The sequence below is a fragment of the Oncorhynchus gorbuscha genome, unplaced genomic scaffold, assembly GCF_021184085.1.
Source record: "Oncorhynchus gorbuscha isolate QuinsamMale2020 ecotype Even-year unplaced genomic scaffold, OgorEven_v1.0 Un_scaffold_1015, whole genome shotgun sequence".
Lineage (NCBI taxonomy): Eukaryota > Metazoa > Chordata > Actinopteri > Salmoniformes > Salmonidae > Oncorhynchus > Oncorhynchus gorbuscha.
In genome coordinates, this window is record NW_025745928.1 from 167,691 (window position 1) to 189,433 (window position 21,743).

At 47.7% G+C, this 21,743-nt stretch overlaps 1 protein-coding gene across 1 annotated transcript in view; it reads left to right on the plus strand.

Moving 5' to 3' along the window:
• LOC124020996 (EH domain-binding protein 1-like) overlaps nucleotides 1-20,670 on the plus strand; it is a 26,530-nt gene extending 5,860 nt beyond the window's left edge. The window contains exons 3-4 of the mRNA XM_046336311.1: nucleotides 17,958-18,140; nucleotides 20,293-20,670. Of these exons, the coding sequence (XP_046192267.1) occupies nucleotides 18,012-18,140; nucleotides 20,293-20,670 (507 nt within the window). The 5' untranslated portion in view covers nucleotides 17,958-18,011. The remainder of the gene's footprint in view (nucleotides 1-17,957; nucleotides 18,141-20,292) is intronic.
• The last annotated feature ends 1,073 nt before the right edge of the window (nucleotides 20,671-21,743 follow it).

Genomic DNA, 21,743 nt, shown 5'->3' on the forward strand with positions numbered 1-21,743 from the left:
TACTGGTCCTGTAGTGGAATAACACCATTACTGGTCCTGTAGTGGAATAACACCATTACTGGTCCTGTAGTGGAATAACTCCATTACTGGTCCTGTAGTGGAATAACACCATTACTGGTACTGTAGAGGAATAACACCATTACTGGTCCTGTAGTGGAATAACACCATTACTGGTCCTGTAGTGGAATAACACCATTACTGGTGCTGTAGAGGAATAACACCATTACTGGTCCTGTAGTGGAATAACGCCATTACTGGTCCTGTAGAGGAATAACACCATTACTGGTCCTGTAGAGGAATAACACCATTACTGTCCAGTAGTGGAATAACACCATTACTGGTCCTGTATAGGAATAACACCATTACTGGTCCTGTAGAGGAATAACACCATTACTGGTCCTGTAGAGGAATAACACCATTACTGGTGCTGTAGAGGAATACCACCATTACTGGTCCTGTAGAGGAATAACACCATTACTGGTCCTGTAGAGGAATAACACCATTACTGTCCAGTAGTGGAATAACACCATTACTGTCCTGTTGTGGAATAACACCATTACTGGTGCTGTAGAGCAATAACACCATTCCTGGTCCTGTAGAGGAATAACACCGTTACTGGTCCTGTAGAGGAATAACACCGTTACTGGTCCTGTAGAGGAATAACGTAGAGGGTATGGGGTGGAGTGTTGGCGAGGTAGAGGGTATGGGGTGGAGGGTTGGCGAGGTAGAGGGTATGAGGTGGAGGGTTGGCGAGGTAGAGGGTATGGGGTGGAGGGTTGGCGAGGTAGAGGGTATGAGGTGGAGGGTATGGGGTGGAGGTGTAGAGGGTTGGAGAGGTAGAGGATATGGGCGGAGGGTTAGAGGATATGGGGTAGAGGGGTATGGGGCAGAGGAGTAGAGGGTATGTGGTGGAGGGTTGGGGGGGTAGAGGGTATGTGGTGGAGGGTTAGGGGGTGGAGGGGTGGAGGGTTGGGGGTGTAGAGGGTATGTGGTGGAGGGTTAGGGGTGGAGGGGTGGAGGGTTGGGGGGTAGAGGGTATGTGGTGGAGGGTTAGGGGGTGGAGGGGTAGAGGGAAAGTCACATCTGAGAGGTATAGTGTCATAAATAGACAACCTGCCGTGTGTGTGTTGTGTGTGTGTGATGCGTGTTAAATGCCTGTGTGGGTGAGGACACATGTTAGGTGTGTGTGGTTTCATGGACCAGGCCTTGCAATGATGTAATCCTGTTTACAGCTCTCTTCCTTCTTTCATTCAACCCTTCTCTCGTTCCTCCTCTCCTCCTCTCCTCCTCTCCTCTCCTCTCCTCCTCTCAACCCATTGAGGAATTTGCTGCGAGACGGGGCCTGACAAATAGGCTTTCACACACACACACACACACACACACACACACACACACACACACACACACACACACACACACACACACACACACACACACACACACACACACACACACACACACACACACACACACTCTCCCTGGTCCCAAAAACCTTACCACACTTCTGATAGGGTGAGTAGAAAGAGAAAGAGGTGTGAGACGTAGAGAGGTAATGTAGTCACAACAAGAGATAGGTAATGTAGTCACAACAAGAGAGAGGTAATGCAGTCACAACAAGAGGAGATAGGTAATGTAGTCACAACAAGAGGAGATAGGTAATGTAGTCCCAACAAGAGGAGATAGGTAATGTAGTCACAACAAGAGAGAGGTAATGCAGTCACAACAAGAGGAGAGATGTAATGCAGTCACAACAAGAGGAGAGAGGTAATGTAGTCACAACAAGAGGAGTGAGGTATTGTAGTCACACCAACAAGAGGAGAGAGGTAATGTAGTCACATCAACAAGAGGAGAGAGGTAATGCAGTGGCATCAAGATGAGAGAGGTAATGTAGTGACATCAAGAGGAGAGAGGTAATGTAGTCACAACAACAAGAGGAGAGAGGTAATGTAGTGGCATCAAGAGGAGAGAGGTAATGTAGTCACATCAACAAGAGGAGAGAGGTAATGTAGTCACACCATCAAGAGGAGAGAGGTAATGTAGTCACATCAACAAGAGGAGAGAGGTAATGTAGTCACTTCAACAAGAGGAGAGAGGTAATGTAGTCACTTCAACAAGAGAGATGTAATATAGTCACATCAACAAGAGAGAGGTAATGTAGTCACATCAACAAGAGAGAGGTAATGTAGTCACATCAACAAGAGGGGAGAGGTAATGTAGTCACATCAACAAGAGGAGACAGGTAATGTAGTCACATCAACAAGAGAGAGGTAATGTAGTCACATCAACAAGAGAGAGGTAATGTAGTCACATCAACAAGATGAGAGAGGTAATGTGGTGACATCAAGAGGAGAGAGGTAATGTAGTCACATCAACAAGAGGAGAGAGGTAATGTAGCTACATCAACAAGAGAGAGAGGTAGTGTAGCTACATCAAGAAGAAGAGAGAGAATGAGAGGTAATGTAGCTACATCAACAAGAGGAGTGCGAAATAGAGAGAGGTAATGTAGCTACATCAACAAGAGAAGAGAGGTAGAGCGAGGTAATGTAGCTACATCAACAAGAGGAGAGGTGTAGAGAGGTAATGTAGCTACATCAATAAGAGAGAGGTAATGTAGCTATATCAACAAGAGTAGATTGGGTAATGTAACTAAATTGACAAGAGGTGTGAGAAGTAGAGGTAATGTAGCTACATCAACAAGAGAAGAGAGGTAGAGCAAGGTAATGTATCGACATCAAGAAGAGAGAGAATGAGAGGTAATGTAGCTACATCAACAAGAGAGAGAGGTAATGTAGCTACATCAAGAAGAAGAGAGAGAATGAGAGGTCATGTAGCAACATCAACGAGAGCGGTAATGGAGCAACATCAACAAGAGAAGAGAGGTAGAGCGAGGTAATGTATCTACATCAACAGAGGAGAGAGATGTAGAGAGATGTAATGTAGCTACGTCAATAAGAGAGGTAATGTAGCTACATCAACAAGAGTAGAGAGAGGTAATGTAGCTACATCAACAAGAGAAGAGAGGTAGAGCGAGGTAATGTAGCTACATCAACAAGAGGAGAGGTGTAGAGAGGTAATGTAGCTACATCAATAAGAGAGAGGTAATGTAGCTATATCAACAAGAGTAGATTGGGTAATGTAACTAAATTGACAAGAGGTGTGAGAAGTAGAGGTAATGTAGCTACATCAACAAGAGAAGAGAGGTAGAGCGAGGTAATGTAGCGACATCAAGAAGAGAGAGAATGAGAGGTAATGTAGCTACATCAACAAGAGAGAGAGGTAATGTAGCTACATCAAGAAGAAGAGAGAGAATGAGAGGTCATGTAGCAACATCAACGAGAGAGGTAATGGAGCAACATCAACAAGAGAAGAGAGGTAGAGCGAGGTAATGTATCTACATCAACAGAGGAGAGAGATGTAGAGAGATGTAATGTAGCTACGTCAATAAGAGAGGTAATGTAGCTACATCAACAAGAGTAGAGAGAGGTAATGTAGCTACATCAACAAGAGAAGAGAGGTAGAGCGAGGTAATGTAGCTACATCAACAAGAGGAGAGGTGTAGAGAGGTAATGTAGCTACATCAATAAGAGAGAGGTAATGTAGCTATATCAACAAGAGTAGATTGGGTAATGTAACTAAATTGACAAGAGGTGTGAGAAGTAGAGGTAATGTAGCTACATCAACAAGAGAAGAGAGGTAGAGCGAGGTAATGTAGCGACATCAAGAAGAGAGAGAATGAGAGGTAATGTAGCTACATCAACAAGAGAGAGAGGTAATGTAGCTACATCAAGAAGAAGAGAGAGAATGAGAGGTCATGTAGCAACATCAACGAGAGAGGTAATGGAGCAACATCAACAAGAGAAGAGAGGTAGAGCGAGGTAATGTATCTACATCAACAGAGGAGAGAGATGTAGAGAGATGTAATGTAGCTACGTCAATAAGAGAGGTAATGTAGCTACATCAACAAGAGTAGAGAGAGGTAATGTAGCTACATCAACAAGAGAAGAGAGGTAGAGCGAGGTAATGTAGCTACATCAACAAGAGGAGAGGTGTAGAGAGGTAATGTAGCTACATCAATAAAGAGAGGTAATGTAGCTATATCAACAAGAGTAGATTGGGTAATGTAACTAAATTGACAAGAGGTGTGAGAAGTAGAGGTAATGTAGCTACATCAACAAGAGAAGAGAGGTAGAGCGAGGTAATGTAGCGACATCAAGAAGAGAGAGAATGAGAGGTAATGTAGCTACATCAACAAGAGAGAGAGGTAATGTAGCTACATCAAGAAGAAGAGAGAGAACGAGAGGTCATGTAGCAACATCAACGAGAGAGGTAATGGAGCAACATCAACAAGAGAAGAGAGGTAGAGCGAGGTAATGTATCTACATCAACAGAGGAGAGAGATGTAGAGAGATGTAATGTAGCTACGTCAATAAGAGAGGTAATGTAGCTACATCAACAAGAGTAGAGAGAGGTAATGTAGCTACATCAACAAGAGAAGAGAGGTAGAGCGAGGTAATGTAGCTACATCAACAAGAGGAGAGGTGTAGAGAGGTAATGTAGCTACATCAATAAGAGAGAGGTAATGTAGCTATATCAACAAGAGTAGATTGGGTAATGTAACTAAATTGACAAGAGGTGTGAGAAGTAGAGGTAATGTAGCTACATCAACAAGAGAAGAGAGGTAGAGCGAGGTAATGTAGCGACATCAAGAAGAGAGAGAATGAGAGGTAATGTAGCTACATCAACAAGAGAGAGAGGTAATGTAGCTACATCAAGAAGAAGAGAGAGAATGAGAGGTCATGTAGCAACATCAACGAGAGAGGTAATGGAGCAACATCAACAAGAGAAGAGAGGTAGAGCGAGGTAATGTATCTACATCAACAGAGGAGAGAGATGTAGAGAGATGTAATGTAGCTACGTCAATAAGAGAGGTAATGTAGCTACATCAACAAGAGTAGAGAGAGGTAATGTAGCTACATCAACAAGAGTAGAGCGGGGTCATGTAGCTACATCAACAAGAGGCGTGAGAAGTAGAGGTAATGTAGATACACCAACAAGAGAGAAGTAGAGTTAATGTAGCTTCATCAACAAGAGAAAGAAGTAGAGGTAATTTAGCTATATCAACAAGAGAGATGGGTAATGTAGCTACATCAACAAGAGGAGTGAGAAATAAAGAGGTAATGTAGCAACATCAACGAGAGAGGTAATGTAGATACATAAACAAGAAAAGATAAGTAGATAGGTAATGTAGCTACAGCAACAGGAAGAGAGCGGTAATGTAGCTACACCAACAAGAAGAGAGAGAAGTAGATGTAATGTAGCTACATCAACAAGAGCGAGATAGAGAGAGGTAATGTAGCTTCACCAACAAGAGAGAGAGAAGTAGATGTAATGTAGCTACATCAACAAGAGCGAGATAGAGAGAGGTAATGTAGCTTCACCAACAAGAGAGAGAGAAGTAGAGGTAATGTAGCTTCACCAACAAGAGAGAGAGAAGTAGAGGTAATGTAGCTACATCAACACAGCATAGAGCACCAGGTCAAATGGCCACCTGGTACCTACAGCACCATGTGAATCACAATAAAACAGAATATTTTCTGATCTTTCTGATTTTAGAATCACAGTTGTCATTTGTATAGAATACAAAGAGGGATTTGAACTCCAATCGTTCGTCCTCTCTTCGTCGTTGGGAATGATCCGTGTGCTCAGGGCGCCCTAACCTGGTCCTCCCTCAGCAGCACACTGCTTCATATCAGATATCATGGGGAATTACTTCTGCTTTTTCTCATTACACACACACACACACACACACACACACACACACACACACACACACACACACACACACACACACACACACACACACATCGCAGTGTGTAAATTCATTGATGGGTCTTTTCAAAGGCCATAATGATAAAAAAAACAAATATTCTCCTGTTATTGATTGTCCTTATCAGTCATATTTCAATGGTCTGTCTGTCTCCGGGGTTACTGCACTGTGCAATCGCTTCCTACACAAGAAGGGGGAGGAGAAAGAGGGGGAGGAGAAAGAGGGGGAGGAGAAAGAGGGGGAGGAGAAAGAGGGGGAGGAGAAAGAGGGGGAGGAGAAAGAGGGGAGGAGAAAGAAGGTGAGGAGGAGAAAGAGGGGGAGAAGAAAGAGGGGGGGCAAGAGGGGGAGGAGAATTAGGGGAAGGAGAATTAGGGGAAGGAGAATTAGGGGAAGGAGAAAGAGGGGGAGGAGAAAGAGGAGGAGGAGAAAGAAGGGGAGGAGAGAAGGAGAGGAGAAAGAGGGGGAGGAGAGAGAGGGAGAGGAGAGAGAGGGGGAGGAGAAAGAGGGGGAGGAGAGAGAGGGGGAGGAGAAAGAGGGGGAGGAGAAAGAGGGGGAGGAGAGAGAGGGAGAGGAGAAAGAGGGGAGAAGCAAGAGGGGGAGGGTGTCTTGTCTAACAGATAGAAATAAATGGTTTTGACTCTCTTCTTCTCCATTTTGACTTTCCCCCTCTATTCTGCTCTCTTCACCCTCTGTGTCTTTCTCCGTCTCTCTCCTCTCTTTTAACGTCCTTATTGATCTATACTGTACACCAGGGGTCATCAACTAGATTTAACGTCCTTATTGATCAATACTGTACACCAGGGGTCATCAACTAGATTCAACGTCCTTATTGATCTATACTGTACACCAGAGGTCATCAACTAGATTTAACGTCCTTATTGATCTATACTGTACACCAGGGGCCAGGGTCAGAACATAATTACAAATCAGTTGTAGACTGCAAGAAGCCCTAAACAGATGTCATATTTGACTAAATCATAATTTCAAATCTTGCTAACATTTGTAGGCGATATGATCACGTCTCTCTGTCATACGTGGGAATACTTGGGATCAGAGGTCCGAAATGTAAATCACTTGGAGACTATTTATTTCCTGGTGTTCGTTGTCTTCTATGTTCAACAATGAACATGTACATTTAAAAAAATATATATATATTTTTTATTTTTGCCTAGAAAACTTGGGGGGACTAATAAAAACACCCGCGGGCCTCCAGTTGGGGAACCCTGCTGCACTCTAGGTAAATTACACACTGCGTGCCTGCAGTGGAGTACAGAATGGTTGCAGGATTTCTCAATCGCCCCAATCTGAAACAAAACCCCAGAAATACAAGACCTCCTCCCTTCCCCCCCTCCTCACATCTCTACTCTCTCTCTCTCCCTCCTTTCTTTCTTTCTTTCTTTCTTTCTTTCTTTCAGTTGTATTGAGTGGTGAGCTTGTCCCTCTCTTTCAGATTAGACTTCAGTGAGGAGGGAACAAAGCCAACACACTTTGCTCCCCTGAATAGGTGTTAGAAACCAAATCAGCCCTCTTAGTTTCCCTTTATTTCCTTCTGTCTCTCTCTCTGTCTCTCTCTCTGTCTCTCTCTGTCTCTCTCTCTCTCTCTGTCTCTCTCTCTGTCTCTCTCTCTGTTTCTCTCTCTCTCTCTGTCTCTCTCTCTCTGTCTCTCTCTCTGTCTCTCTGTCTCTCTCTCTCTCTCTCTGTTTCTCTCTCTGTCTCTCTCTCTGTTTCTCTCTCTCTCTCTGTCTCTCTCTCTCTGTCTCTCTCTCTCTGTCTCTCTCTCTGTCTCTCTCTCTCTCTCTCTCTCTCTCTCTCTCTGTCTCTCTCTCTGTTTCTCTCTCTCTCTCTGTCTCTCTCTCTCTGTCTCTCTCTCTCTCTCTCTCTGTTTCTCTCTCTCTCTCTGTCTCTCTCTCTGTTTCTCTCTCTCTCTCTCTGTCTCTCTCTCTCTCTCTGTCTCTCTCTCTCTCTCTGTCTCTCTCTCTCTCTCTCTGTCTCTCTCTCTGTCTCTCTCTCTCTCTCTCTCTCTCTCTCTCTCTCTCTCTCTCTCTCTCTCTCTCTCTCTCTCTCTCTCTCTCTCTCTCTCTCTCTCTCTCTCTCTCTCTCTCTCTCTCTCTCTCTCTGTCTCTCTGTCTCTCTCTGTCTCTCTCTCTCTCTCTCTCTCTCTCTCTCTCTCTCTCTCTCTCTCTCTCTCTCTCTCTCTCTCTCTCTCTCTCTCTCTCTCTCTCTCTGTGTCTCTGTCTCTCTAAGGAAGGAGAGAGGGGCGGAGGGGGAAACAGGACCGTGTAACACCAAACTCCTCTCTTTCTTCTTGGCTTTTCTTCTCTCTCCTGTACTCCACTGACTCACACACCTCCCCTCTACATCCCTCCCTGCCTCTGCCTCTCCCCATGCCAGGATATGCATCTCTCCATCCATTGTTCAGCAACCAGGCCCCAGCAAAGGGAAGGAGGGAAGAAAAGGAGAGAGAAAGACCCCTACAACATTATAATTAACTGGAAGTTGAGAAACAGCCCTCTCTTGATCAGGCCATTCCCTTCTCCTCCACCTCATTCCAGCCCTCTCCTCTTTCTACTCCTCTTAATCCTCCCCTACTTCACCCTTCTGTGTGAGAGAGTAAAGGAGAGAGAGAAAGTGAGAAGGAGCGTTAGAGAGCGAGAGAGGGGGAGCGTTAGAGGGAGAGGGAGCGTTGGAGAGGGAGTGTAAATACAACCCATATTTATGCTTATTTATTTTATCTTGTGTCCTTTAACTATTTGTACATTGTGTATATATATATACATATATATATATATAATATGACATTTGTAATGTCTTTACTGTTTTTAAACTTCTGTATGTGTAATGTTTACTGTTAATTTTTGTTGTTTTTCACTTTATATATTCACTTTGTATGTTGTCTACCTCACTTGCTTTGGCAATGTTAACACATGTTTCCCATGCCAATAAAGCCCTTGAATTGAATTGAATTGAATTGAGAGGGAGCGTTAGAGAGGGAGAGGGAGCATTAGAGAGGGAGAGGGAGCGTTGGAGAGGGAGCGTTAGAGAGGGAGAGGGAGGGTTAGAGAGGGAGAGGGAGGGTTAGAGAGGGAGAGGGAGGGTTAGAGAGGGAGAGGGAGGGTTAGAGAGGGAGAGGGAGCGTTGGAGAGGGAGCGTTAGAGAGGGAGAGGGAGGGTTAGAGAGGGAGAGGGAGGGTTAGAGAGGGAGAGGGAGGGTTAGAGAGGGAGAGGGAGGGTTAGAGAGGGAGAGGGAGGGTTAGAGAGGGAGAGGGAGGGTTAGAGAGGGAGATGGAGGGTTAGAGAGGGAGAGGGAGGGTTAGAGAGGGAGAGGGAGGGTTGGAGAGGGAGAGGGAGGGTTGGAGAGGGAGAGGGAGGGTTAGAGAGGGAGAGGGAGGGTTAGAGAGGGAGAGTTAGAGAGGGAGAGGGAGGGTTAGAGAGGGAGAGGGAGCATTAGAGAGGGAGAGGGAGCGTTGGAGAGGGAGCGTTAGAGAGGGAGAGGGAGGGTTAGAGAGGGAGAGGGAGGGTTAGAGAGGGAGAGGGAGGGTTAGAGAGGGAGATGGAGGGTTAGAGAGGGAGAGGGAGGGTTAGAGAGGGAGATGGAGGGTTGGAGAGGGAGGGTTAGAGAGGGAGAGGGAGGGTTAGAGAGGGAGAGGGAGGGTTAGAGAGGGAGATGGAGGGTTAGAGAGGGAGATGGAGGGTTAGAGAGGGAGAGGGAGGGTTGGAGAGGGAGAGGGAGGGTTAGAGAGGGAGATGGAGGGTTAGAGAGGGAGAGGGAGGGTTAGAGAGGGAGAGGGAGGGTTAGAGAGGGAGATGGAGGGTTGGAGAGGGAGGGTTAGAGAGGGAGAGGGAGATGGAGGGTTAGAGAGGGAGAGGGAGGGTTAGAGAGGGAGATGGAGGGTTAGAGAGGGAGATGGAGGGTCAGAGAGGGAGATGGAGGGTTAGAGAGGGAGGGTTAGAGAGGGAGATGGAGGGTTAGAGAGGGAGAGGGAGGGTTAGAGAGGGAGATGGAGGGTTAGAGAGGGAGAGGGAGGGTTAGAGAGGGAGAGGGAGGGTTGGAGAGGGAGAGGGAGGGTTAGAGAGGGAGAGGGAGGGTTAGAGAGGGAGAGGGAGGGTTAGAGAGGGAGCGGGAGGGTTAGAGAGGGAGAAGGGAGGGTTGGAGAGGGAGAGGGAGGGTTAGAGAGGGTTAGAGAGGGAGAGGGAGGGTTAGAGAGGGAGAGGGAGGGTTAGAGAGGGAGGGTTAGAGAGGGAGAGGGAGGGTTAGAGAGGGAGAGGGAGGGTTAGAGAGGGAGAGGGAGGGTTAGAGAGGGAGAGGGAGGGTTAGAGAGGGAGAGGGAGGGGGAGGGTTAGAGAGGGAGAGGGAGGGTTAGAGAGGGAGAGGGAGGGTTAGAGAGGGAGAGGGAGGGTTAGAGAGGGAGAGGGAGGGTTAGAGAGGGAGGGTTAGAGAGGGAGATGGAGGGTTAGAGAGGGAGAGGGAGGGTTAGAGAGGGAGGGTTAGAGAGGGAGAGGGAGGGTTAGAGAGGGAGATGGAGGGTTAGAGAGGGAGAGGGAGGGTTAGAGAGGGAGAGGGAGGGTTGGAGAGGGAGAGGGAGGGTTAGAGAGGGAGAGGGAGGGTTAGAGAGGAGAGGGAGGGTTAGAGAGGGAGATGGAGGGTTAGAGAGGGAGAGGGAGGGTTAGAGAGGGAGAGGGAGGGTTAGAGAGGGAGATGGAGGGTCAGAGAGGGAGATGGAGGGTTAGAGAGGGAGGGTTAGAGAGGGAGATGGAGGGTTAGAGAGGGAGAGGGAGGGTTAGAGAGGGAGATGGAGGGTTAGAGAGGGAGAGGGAGGGTTAGAGAGGGAGAGGGAGGGTTGGAGAGGGAGAGGGAGGGTTAGAGAGGGAGAGGGAGGGTTAGAGAGGGAGAGGGAGGGTTAGAGAGGGAGCGGGAGGGTTAGAGAGGGAGAAGGGAGGGTTGGAGAGGGAGAGGGAGGGTTAGAGAGGGAGAGGGAGGGTTAGAGGGTTAGAGAGGGAGAGGGAGGGTTAGAGAGGGAGAGGGAGGGTTAGAGAGGGAGAGGGAGGGTTAGAGAGGGAGAGGGAGGGTTAGAGAGGGAGAGGGAGGGTTAGAGAGGGAGAGGGAGAGGGAGGGTTAGAGAGGGAGAGGGAGGGTTAGAGAGGGAGAGGGAGGGTTAGAGAGGGAGAGGGAGGGTTAGAGAGGGAGAGGGAGGGTTAGAGAGGGAGGGTTAGAGAGGGAGGGTTAGAGAGGGAGGGTTAGAGAGGGAGAGGGAGGGTTAGAGAGGGAGATGGAGGGTTAGAGAGGGAGGGTTAGAGAGGGAGAGGGAGGGTTAGAGAGGGAGAGGGAGGGTTAGAGAGGGAGATGGAGCGTTTGACAAGGAAACTGTGGTTGTCAACAGGTTGGAATACATAGACGATATCAAGCAGCCCAGATACAAGCTGTGATGTGTGTGTGTGTGTGTGTGTGTGTGTGTGTGTGTGTGTGTGTGTGTGTGTGTGTGTGTGTGTGTGTGTGTGTGTGTGTGTGTGTGTGTGTGTGTGTGTGTGTGTGTGTGTGTGTGTGTGTGTTTGAGGAAAGGGGATGATGGTGTTTTCTTCATCTGTTTATTCACCTGTCATTGGTTCTGATAATGATTACTAGGCCCCCCCTTTGTTTCTCTCTCCTTCTCTCCCCTCCCCCCCTCTGTTTCTCTCTCCTTCTCTCCCCCCCTCTGTTTCTCTCTCCTTCTCTCCCCTCACCCTCTGTTTCTCTCTCCTTCTCTCCCCTATCCCTCTTTCTCCATCCCTCCCTCCCTCTCTGTCTCCATCTCTCTCTCTCCCTCCCTCCCTCTCTGTCTCCATCTCTCTCTCTCCCCTCCCTCCCTCTCTGTCTCCATCTCTCTCCCTCCCCTCCCTCCCTCCCTCAGTCTCCATCTCTCTCTCTCCCCTCCCTCCCTCCCTCCCTCCCTCTCTGTCTCCATCTCTCTCTCTCCCCTCCCTCCCTCCCTCAGTCTCCATCTCTCCCCTCCCTCCCTCTGTCTCCCTCCTTCCCTCAGTCTCCATGTCTCTCTCTCCCCTCCCTCCCTCCCTCTCTGTGTATCAGGTGACAGGGGGATTGGGGTTGATAATCAGGGTCTGTATTTTCTCATCAGTCTTAAATCAGACCAATTACACGCTAGCTGATGGAGAGCATGGTCAGGTTGATGTAGGGTGATAAGAAACACACACACACACACACACACACACACACACACACACACACACACACACACACACACACACACACACACACACACACACACACACACACACACACACACACACACACACACAGATACAGACACACACACACACACACAGATACAGACACACACACACACACACACACACACACACACACACACACACACACACACACACACACACACACACACACACACACACACACACACACACACACACACACACACACACACACACACACAGATACACACACACACACACACACACACACACACACACACACACACACACACACACACACACACACACACACACACACACACACACACACACACACACACACACACACACACACACACCCCTCTAGGATTAAGCGCTCTGTCTCAGGGTATCTGCCTCTCTTATCAGAGACAACCATCCCTGACATGACCTGTCTCCTGCCATGGCTGCAGTGTTACACACACACACACACACACACACACACACACACACACACACAGATACACACACACACACACACACACACACACACACAGATACACACACACACACACACACACACACACACACACACACACACACACACACACACACACACACACACACACACACACACACACACACATTTACTTAAGGTTATTGTGATGTGCAGTACCAGTCAAAAGTTTGGACACACCTACTAATTCAAGGGTTTTTCTTTATTTTTACTATTTTCTACATAATAGTCAAGACATCAACACTATGAAATAACACATATGGAATCATGTAGTAACCTCAAAAGTGTTAAACAAATCTAAATATATTGTACACTCTTCAAAGCCACCCTTTGCCTTGATGATGGCGTTGCACACACTCTTACGAGCCTCTCTTGGGCTGAGGGATATTTTAGCCCAGGCTAAGTGAGTGTTCACACGTGCACATTGTAACGTGGGCTAGCACCAACCTTAGCTGATGGTGTTAATACAGGGGACATGGTGATAATACAGGGGACATGGTGTTACTACAGGGGACATGGTGTTACTACAGGGGACATGGTGTTTATACAGGGGACATGGTGTTAATACAGGGGACATGGTGTTAATTTTTTTATTTATTTTATTTCACCTTTATTTAACCAGGTAGGCTAGTTGAGAACAAGTTCTCATTTGCAACTGCGACCTGGCCAAGATAAAGCATAGCAGTGTGAACAGACAACACAGAGTTACACATGGAATAAACAATTAACAAGTCAATAACACAGTAGAAAAAATGGGCAGTCTATATACAATGTGTGCAAAAGGCATGAGGAGGTAGGCGAATAATACAGTTTTGCAGATTAACACTGGAGTGATAAATGATCAGATGGCCATATACAGGTAGAGATATTGGTGTGCAAAAGAGCAGAAAAATAAATAAATAAAAACAGTATAAAAAACAGTATGGGAATGAGGTAGGTGAAAATGGGTGGGCTATTTTCCCATAGACTATGTACAGCTGCAGCGATCGGTTAGCTGCTCGGATAGCTGATGTTTGAAGTTGGTGAGGGAGATAAAAGTCTCCAACTTCAGCGATTTTTGCAATTCGTTCCAGTCACAGGCAGCAGAGTACTGGAACGAAAGGCGGCCAAATGATGTGTTGGCTTTAGGGATGATCAGTGAGATACACCTGCTGGAGCGCGTGCTACGGATGGGTGTTGCCATCGTGACCAGTGAACTGAGATAAGGCGGAGCTTTACCTAGCATGGACTTGTAGATGACCTGGAGCCAGTGGGTCTGGCGATGAATATGTAGTGAGGGCCAGCCGACTAGAGCATACAAGTCGCAGTGGTGGGTGGTATAAGGTGCTTTAGTAACAAAACGGATGGCACTGTGATAGACTGCATCCAGTTTGCTGAGTAGAGTGTTGGAAGCTATTTTGTAGATGACATCGCCGAAGTCGAGGCTCGGTAGGATAGTCAGTTTTACTAGGGTAAGCTTGGCAGCGTGAGTGAAGGAGGCTTTGTTGCGGAATAGAAAGCCGACACTTGATTTGATTTTCGATTGGAGATGTTTGATGTGGGTCTGGAAGGAGAGTTTGCAGTCTAGCCAGACACCTAGGTACTTATAGATGTCCACATATTCAAGGTCGGAACCATCCAGGGTGGTGATGCTAGTCGGGCATGCGGGTGCAGGCAGCAATCGGTTGAAAAGCATGCATTTGGTTTTACTCGCGTTTAAGAGCAGTTGGAGGCCACGGAAGGAGTGCTGTATGGCATTGAAGCTCGTTTGGAGGTTAGATAGCACAGTGTCCAATGACGGGCCGAAAGTATATAGAATGGTGTCGTCTGCGTAGAGGTGGATCAGGGAATCGCCCGCAGCAAGAGCAACATCATTGATATACACAGAGAAAAGAGTCGGCCCGAGAATTGAACCCTGTGGCACCCCCATAGAGACTGCCAGAGGACCGGACAGCATGCCCTCCGATTTGACACACTGAACTCTGTCTGCAAAGTAATTGGTGAACCAGGCAAGGCAGTCATCCGAAAAACCGAGGCTGTTGAGTCTGCCGATAAGAATATGGTGATTGACAGAGTCGAAAGCCTTGGCGAGGTCGATGAAGACGGCTGCACAGTACTGTCTTTTATCGATGGCGGTTATGATATTGTTTAGTACCTTGAATGTGGCTGAGGTGCACCCGTGACCGGCTCGGAAACCAGATTGCACAGCGGAGAAGGTACGGTGGGATTCGAGATGGTCAGTGACCTGTTTGTTGACTTGGCTTTCGAAGACCTTAGATAGGCAGGGCAGGATGGATATAGGTCTGTAACAGTTTGGGTCCAGGGTGTCTCCCCCTTTGAAGAGGGGGATGACACCCCCACCCCCTCTAATACAGGGGACATGGTGTTTATACAGGGGACATGGTGTTTATACAGGGGACATGGTGTTTATACAGGGGACATGGGGGGACATGGTGTTAATACAGGGGACATGGTGTTAATACAGGGGACGTGGTGTTAATGCAGGGGACATGGTGTTAATGCAGGGGACATGGTGTTAATACAGGGGACATGGTGTTAATGCAGGGGACATGGTGTTAATACAGGGGACATGGTGTTTATACAGGGGGCATGGTGTTAATACAGGGGACATGGTGTTAATGCAGGGGACAAGGTGTTAATACAGGGGACATGGTGTTTATACAGGGGGCATGGTGTTTATACAGGGGACATGGTGTTAATACAGGGGACATGGTGTTAATACAGGGGACATGGTGTTTATACAGGGGACATGGTGTTAATACAGGGGACAGGGTGTTCATACAGGGGACAGGGTGTTAATACAGGGGACATGGTGTTACTACAGGGGACATGGTGTTACTACAGGGGACATGGTGTTACTACAGGGGACATGGTGTTCATACAGGGGACAGGGTGTTAATACAGGGGACATGGTGTTACTACAGGGGACATGGTGTTAATACAGGGGACATGGTGTTAATACAGGGGACATGGTGTTAATACAGGGGACATGGGGGGACATGGTGTTAATACAGGGGACATGGGGGGACATGGTGTTAATACAGGGGACATGGTGTTAATACAGGGGACATGGTGTTAATACAGGGGACATGGTGTTTATACAGGGGACATGGTGTTTATACAGGGGACATGGTGTTTATACAGGGGACATGGTGTTTATACAGGGGACATGGTGTTAATACAGGGGACATGGGGGGACATGGTGTTAATACAGGGGACATGGTGTTAATACAGGGGACATGGGGGGACATGGTGTTAATACAGGGGACATGGTGTTAATACAGGGGACATGGTGTTAATACAAGGGACATGGTGTTAATACAGGGAACATGGTGTTAATACAGGGGACATGGGGGGTGGGCATGGTGTTAATACAGGGGACATGGTGTTTATACAGGGGACATGGTGTTTATACAGGGGACATGGTGTTAATACAGGGGACATGGTGTTTATACAGGGGACATGGGGGGACATGGTGTTAATACAGGGGACATGGTGTTAATATGGGGGACATGGTGTTTATACAGGGGACATGGGGGGACATGGTGTTAATACAGAGGACATGGTGTTACTACAGGGGACATGGTGTTACTACAGGGGACATGGTGTTAATACAGGGGACATGGTGTTAATACAGGGGGCATGGTGTTAATACAGGGGACATGGTGTTAATACAGGGGACATGGTGTTACTACAGGGGACATGGTGTTTATACAGGGGACATGGTGTTTATACAGGGGACATGGTGTTACTACAGGGGACATGGTGTTAATACAGGGGACATGGTGTTACTACAGGGGACATGGTGTTAATACAGGGGGCATGGTGTTAATACAGGGGACATGGTGTTACTACAGGGGACATGGTGTTACTACAGGGGACATGGTGTTTATACAGGGGACATGGTGTTACTACAGGGGACATGGTGTTTATACAGGGGACATGGTGTTAATACAGGGGGCATGGTGTTTATACAGGGGACATGGGGGGACATGGTGTTAATACAGGGGACATGGTGTTAATACAGGGGACATGGTGTTAATACAGGGGACATGGGGGGACATGGTGTTAATACAGGGGACATGGGGGGACATGGTGTTAATACAGGGGACATGGTGTTAATACAGGGGACATGGTGTTAATACAGGGGACATGGTGTTAATACAGGGGACATGGTGTTAATACAGGGGACATGGTGTTAATACAGGGGACATGGGGGGACATGGTGTTAATACAGGGGACATGGTGTTAATACAGGGGACATGGTGTTAATACAGGGGACATGGGGGGACATGGTGTTAATACAGGGGACATGGGGGGACATGGTGTTAATACAGGGGACATGGTGTTAATACAGGGGGCATGGTGTTAATACAGGGGACATGGGGGGACATGGTGTTAATACAGGGGACATGGGGGGACATGGTGTTAATACAGGGGACATGGTGTTAATACAGGGGACATGGTGTTAATACAGGGGACATGGTGTTAATACAGGGGACATGGTGTTAATACAGGGGACATCATTACATGGTGTTTATACAGGGGACATGGTGTTTATACAGGGGACATGGTGTTTATACAGGGGACATGGTGTTTATACAGGGGACATGGTTGGACATGGTGTTAATACAGGGGACATGGTGTTACTACAGGGGACATGGTGTTACTACAGGGGACATGGTGTTAATACAGGGGACATGGTGTTTATACAGGGGACATGGTGTTAATACAGGGGACATGGTGTTACTACAGGGGACATGGTGTTACTACAGGGGACATGGTGTTAATACAGGGGACATGGTGTTAATACAGGGGACATGGTGTTTATACAGGGGACATGGTGTTAATACAGGGGACATGGTGTTACTACAGGGGACATGGGGGGACATGGTGTTAATACAGGGGACATGGTGTTAATACAGGGGACATGGTGTTAATACAGGGGACATGGTGTTACTACAGGGGACATGGTGTTAATACAGGGGACATGGTGATAATACAGGGGACATGGTGTTAATACAGGGGACATGGTGTTAATACAGGGGACATGGGGGGACATGGTGTTAATACAGGGGACATGGTGTTTGGTGATGGCTGGTTTGGTGTAGTAATTACTATGTGTGTTCCTGTGTAAGTGGTTTAGTTTGGTGATGGCTGGTTTGGTGTAGTAATGAGATGTGTTCCTGTGTAAGTGGTTTAGTTTGGTGATGGCTGGTTTGGTGTAGTAATGAGATGTGTTCCTGTGTTAGTGGTTTAGTTTGGTAATGGCTGGTTTGGTGCAGTAATGAGATGTGTTCCTGTGTAAGTGGTTTAGTTTGGTGATGGCTGGTTTGGTGTAGTAATGAGATGTGTTCCTGTGTAAGTGGTTTAGTTTGGTGATGGCTGGTTTGGTGTAGTAATGAGATGTGTCTCACCCTGTGTGTCTGCGCAGGCGTATGATGTTTTTGCCAACCTGGGCATCAGTCGTCTGTTGGAGCCATCTGACATGGTTCTGCTGGCCATCCCTGACAAACTAACCGTCATGACGTACCTCTACCAGATCAGAGCCCACTTCAGTGGAGAGGAACTCAACGTGGTGCAGATAGAAGCCAACAGCAGCCGCAGCACATACAAGGTGGGTCTGTTGATGTTGTGTATACATACAAGGTGGGTCTGTTGATGTTGTGTATACATACAAGGTGGGTCTATTGATGTTCTGTATACATACAAGGTGGGTCTGTTGATGTTCTGTACTAATACATACAAGGTGGGTCTGTTGATGTTGTGTAGTAATACATACAAGGTGGGTCTGTTGATGTTGTGTACTAATACAAGGTGGGTCTGTTGATGTTGTGTATACATACAAGGTGGGTCTGTTGATGTTGTGTACTAATACAAGGTGGGTCTGTTGATGTTCTGTATACATACAAGGTGGGTCTGTTGATGTTCTGTACTAATACAAGGTGGGTCTGTTGATGTTCTGTACATACAAGGTGGGTCTGTTGATGTTCTGTACTAATACATACAAGGTGGGTCTGTTGATGTTCTGTACTAATACATACAAGGTGGGTCTGTTGATGTTGTGTAGTAATACATACAAGGTGGGTCTGTTGATGTTGTGTAGTAATACATACAAGGTGGGTCTGTTGATGTTCTGTATACATACAAGGTGGGTCTGTTGATGTTCTGTAGTAATACAAGGTGGGTCTGTTGATGTTCTGTACTAATACATACAAGGTGGGTCTGTTGATGTTCTGTAGTAATACATACAAGGTGGGTCTGTTGATGTTGTGTAGTAATACATACAAGGTGGGTCTGTTGATGTTCTGTAGTAATACAAGGTGGGTCTGTTGATGTTCTGTAGTAATACAAGGTGGGTCTGTTGATGTTCTGTACTAATACATACAAGGTGGGTCTGTTGATGTTCTGTATACATACAAGGTGGGTCTGTTGATGTTGTGTAGTAATACATACAAGGTGGGTCTGTTGATGTTGTGTACTAATACAAGGTGGGTCTGTTGATGTTCTGTAGTAATACATACAAGGTGGGTCTGTTGATGTTCTGTAGTAATACATACAAGGTGGGTCTGTTGATGTTGTGTAGTAATACAAGGTGGGTCTGTTGATGTTGTGTAGTAATACATACAAGGTGGGTCTGTTGATGTTGTGTAGTAATACAAGGTGGGTCTGTTGATGTTGTGTAGTAATACATACAAGGTGGGTCTGTTGATGTTGTGTAGTAATACATACAAGGTGGGTCTGTTGATGTTCTGTACTAATACAAGGTGGGTCTGTTGATGTTCTGTACTAATACATACAAGGTGGGTCTGTTGATGTTCTGTAGTAATACATACTATGGGGCCACTTCTCCTGTTAAACCTCGTATTCATCTCCAGCACCACTGTTTCTATACTCTATGGGGAAACTGCTTTTTTCTAAGTTCTGTTGTCAAAGAGAAGAAATGAGAAAATGTCTCCGTGTGAGGTCATCAGGGTCCCCTGAGCAAATGTCCCCGTGTGAGGTCATCAGGGTCCTCTGAGCAAATGTCCCCGTGTGAGGTCATCAGGTTCTCCTGAGCAAATGTCCCCGTGTGAGGTCATCAGGGTCCCTTGAGCAAATGTCCCCGTGTGAGATCATCAGGGTCTCCTGAGCAAATGTCCCCGTGTGAGGTCATCAGGGTCTCTGAGCAAATGTCCCCGTGTGAGGTCATCAGGGTCTCTGAGCAAAAGTCCCCGTGTGAGGTCATCAGGGTCTCTGAGCAAAAGTCCTCCATGTGAGGTCATCAGGGTCTCCTGAGCAAATGTCCCCATGTGAGGTCATCAGGGTCTCTGAGCAAATGTCCCCGTGTGAGGTCATCAGGGATCCCTAAGCAAATGTCCCCGTGTGAGGTCATGAGGTTCTCCTGGGTAAATGTCCCCATGTGAGGTCATCGGGGTCTCTGAGCAAATGTCCCCGTGTGATGTCATCAGGGACCCCTAAGCAAATGTCCCCGTGTGAGGTCATCAGGTTCTCCTGAGTAAATGTCCCCGTGTGAGGTCATGAGGTTCTCCTGAGTAAATGTCCCCGTGTGAGGTCATCAGGTTCTCCTGAGTAAATGTCCCCGTGTGAGGTCATCAGGATGTCTTTATTTATTTTGATTCAGTGCCTTTCAACAACTAGTTCCCAGCCTGGGGGAGGATGTTTGACTTGCTGTGTCCCAGCGAAACTCATATTAGTTGGTTGGGGGGGTTTGTGAGAAAGAGTTATACAACTAAATTAAAATGTTATTATTATTCTTGTCATTAAAGGTGGGAGACTTCGAGACAGACACCAACGCCTCCATCGGCCAGGACAAGTTCTATGCTGAGCTAAACGTCAGTGACGCTAATGCCCAGACCACTGGATCCAGTGGGGACGTTAGCATCGGAGCTAACTGCGCTAGCGCCACGAATGGAGCCGTGGGGAAAGAGGAGGAGGAGATGGAGGTGGTGAGGAAGAGTGAGACTGTATCTTTCTCCCTCCCTGACTTTGGGGTGTCCCCCTCCTCTCCCAGCTCGCCCCCCCTCCCATTGCCCCGCGGCTCTACCCCCCCCACCGCCACAGAGTCCTCCCACCCCAGAGCCGCGCCCGCTCCCTTGCCACCACACCTCTGGGAGACGATCGTCGTCAACTACAACTACCCCTGAAGGCAGTCACCCTGGGCCTGAGCCAGCTCCCGCTGAGGACGGAGAGAGGGATGGAGAGGGGGCCGGAGAGGGGGATGGAGAGAGGGATGGAGAGAGGGATGGAGAGAGGGACGGAGAGGGAGACGGAGAGGGAGACTGAGAGAGGGACGGAGAGGGAGACGGAGAGGGGGCCGGAGAGGGAGACTGAGAGAGGGATGGAGAGAGGGATGGAGAGAGGGATGGAGAGAGGGACGGAGAGAGGGACAGAGAGAGGGGTGGAGAGGGAGACGGAGAGAGGGATGGAGAAAGGGACGGAGAGGGAGACGAGGGAGCAGGAAGGGATGAGAGATGGAGCCCCGGACAACGGGGCCATAGATTCAGGGTCACCTACATGGCAAGGAGCCTCTGTAGGGGCCTCGTCTCCCTCCTCCCACAAGCTGGGCTTCTCCTACAACCGTGATGCTGACCTCATCAAGAAGAAGAGGGCCAGCCTCCGTCACTCTGAGTCTGAGACCGCCTCCGACTGCAGCGACCCCACCCCTAACAACCACGCTGACACGCCCACTAAACAGGTAAATGTCTAGACATTCCTACTGATTTGATGTGATTGATTGATTGATTTGATGTGATTGATTGATTGATTGATTGACTGATGAATTATATCTCAGGTTCAAACAGCGTTTGGTCTTAATGAGACCTTTAAGGACACCAGCTGTAGACACTCTGACTCTTAACAGGTCAACACACTAACGACGGTTCTTTCTTCACCTCCACGCGTTTATTTCATCCCTGCCGCACCTATAATTAAACGACTCATCTTCCCGTCAGTGATCAGTGTAATCAGGTGCTCTTGTCCGAAGCCACAACCTGATGAATGTAGTAACAGTGTAGCTTCGTGCTGAAGAGGCAGAGTTGAGAAACACCGATCCAGTCAAACAGCATGTGGTGCTTCTGATGGATTTCTGCTACGGAGAAAACTGCTGCTTCCCATCCCGTTTCAGATGTTGTCACCGTGGGCCCGAGCAGCCGTCAGGTGGAGAGGCGCTAACATTACCCAAACATCCCACAAGCTCTTTTGACATTTCATTATATTT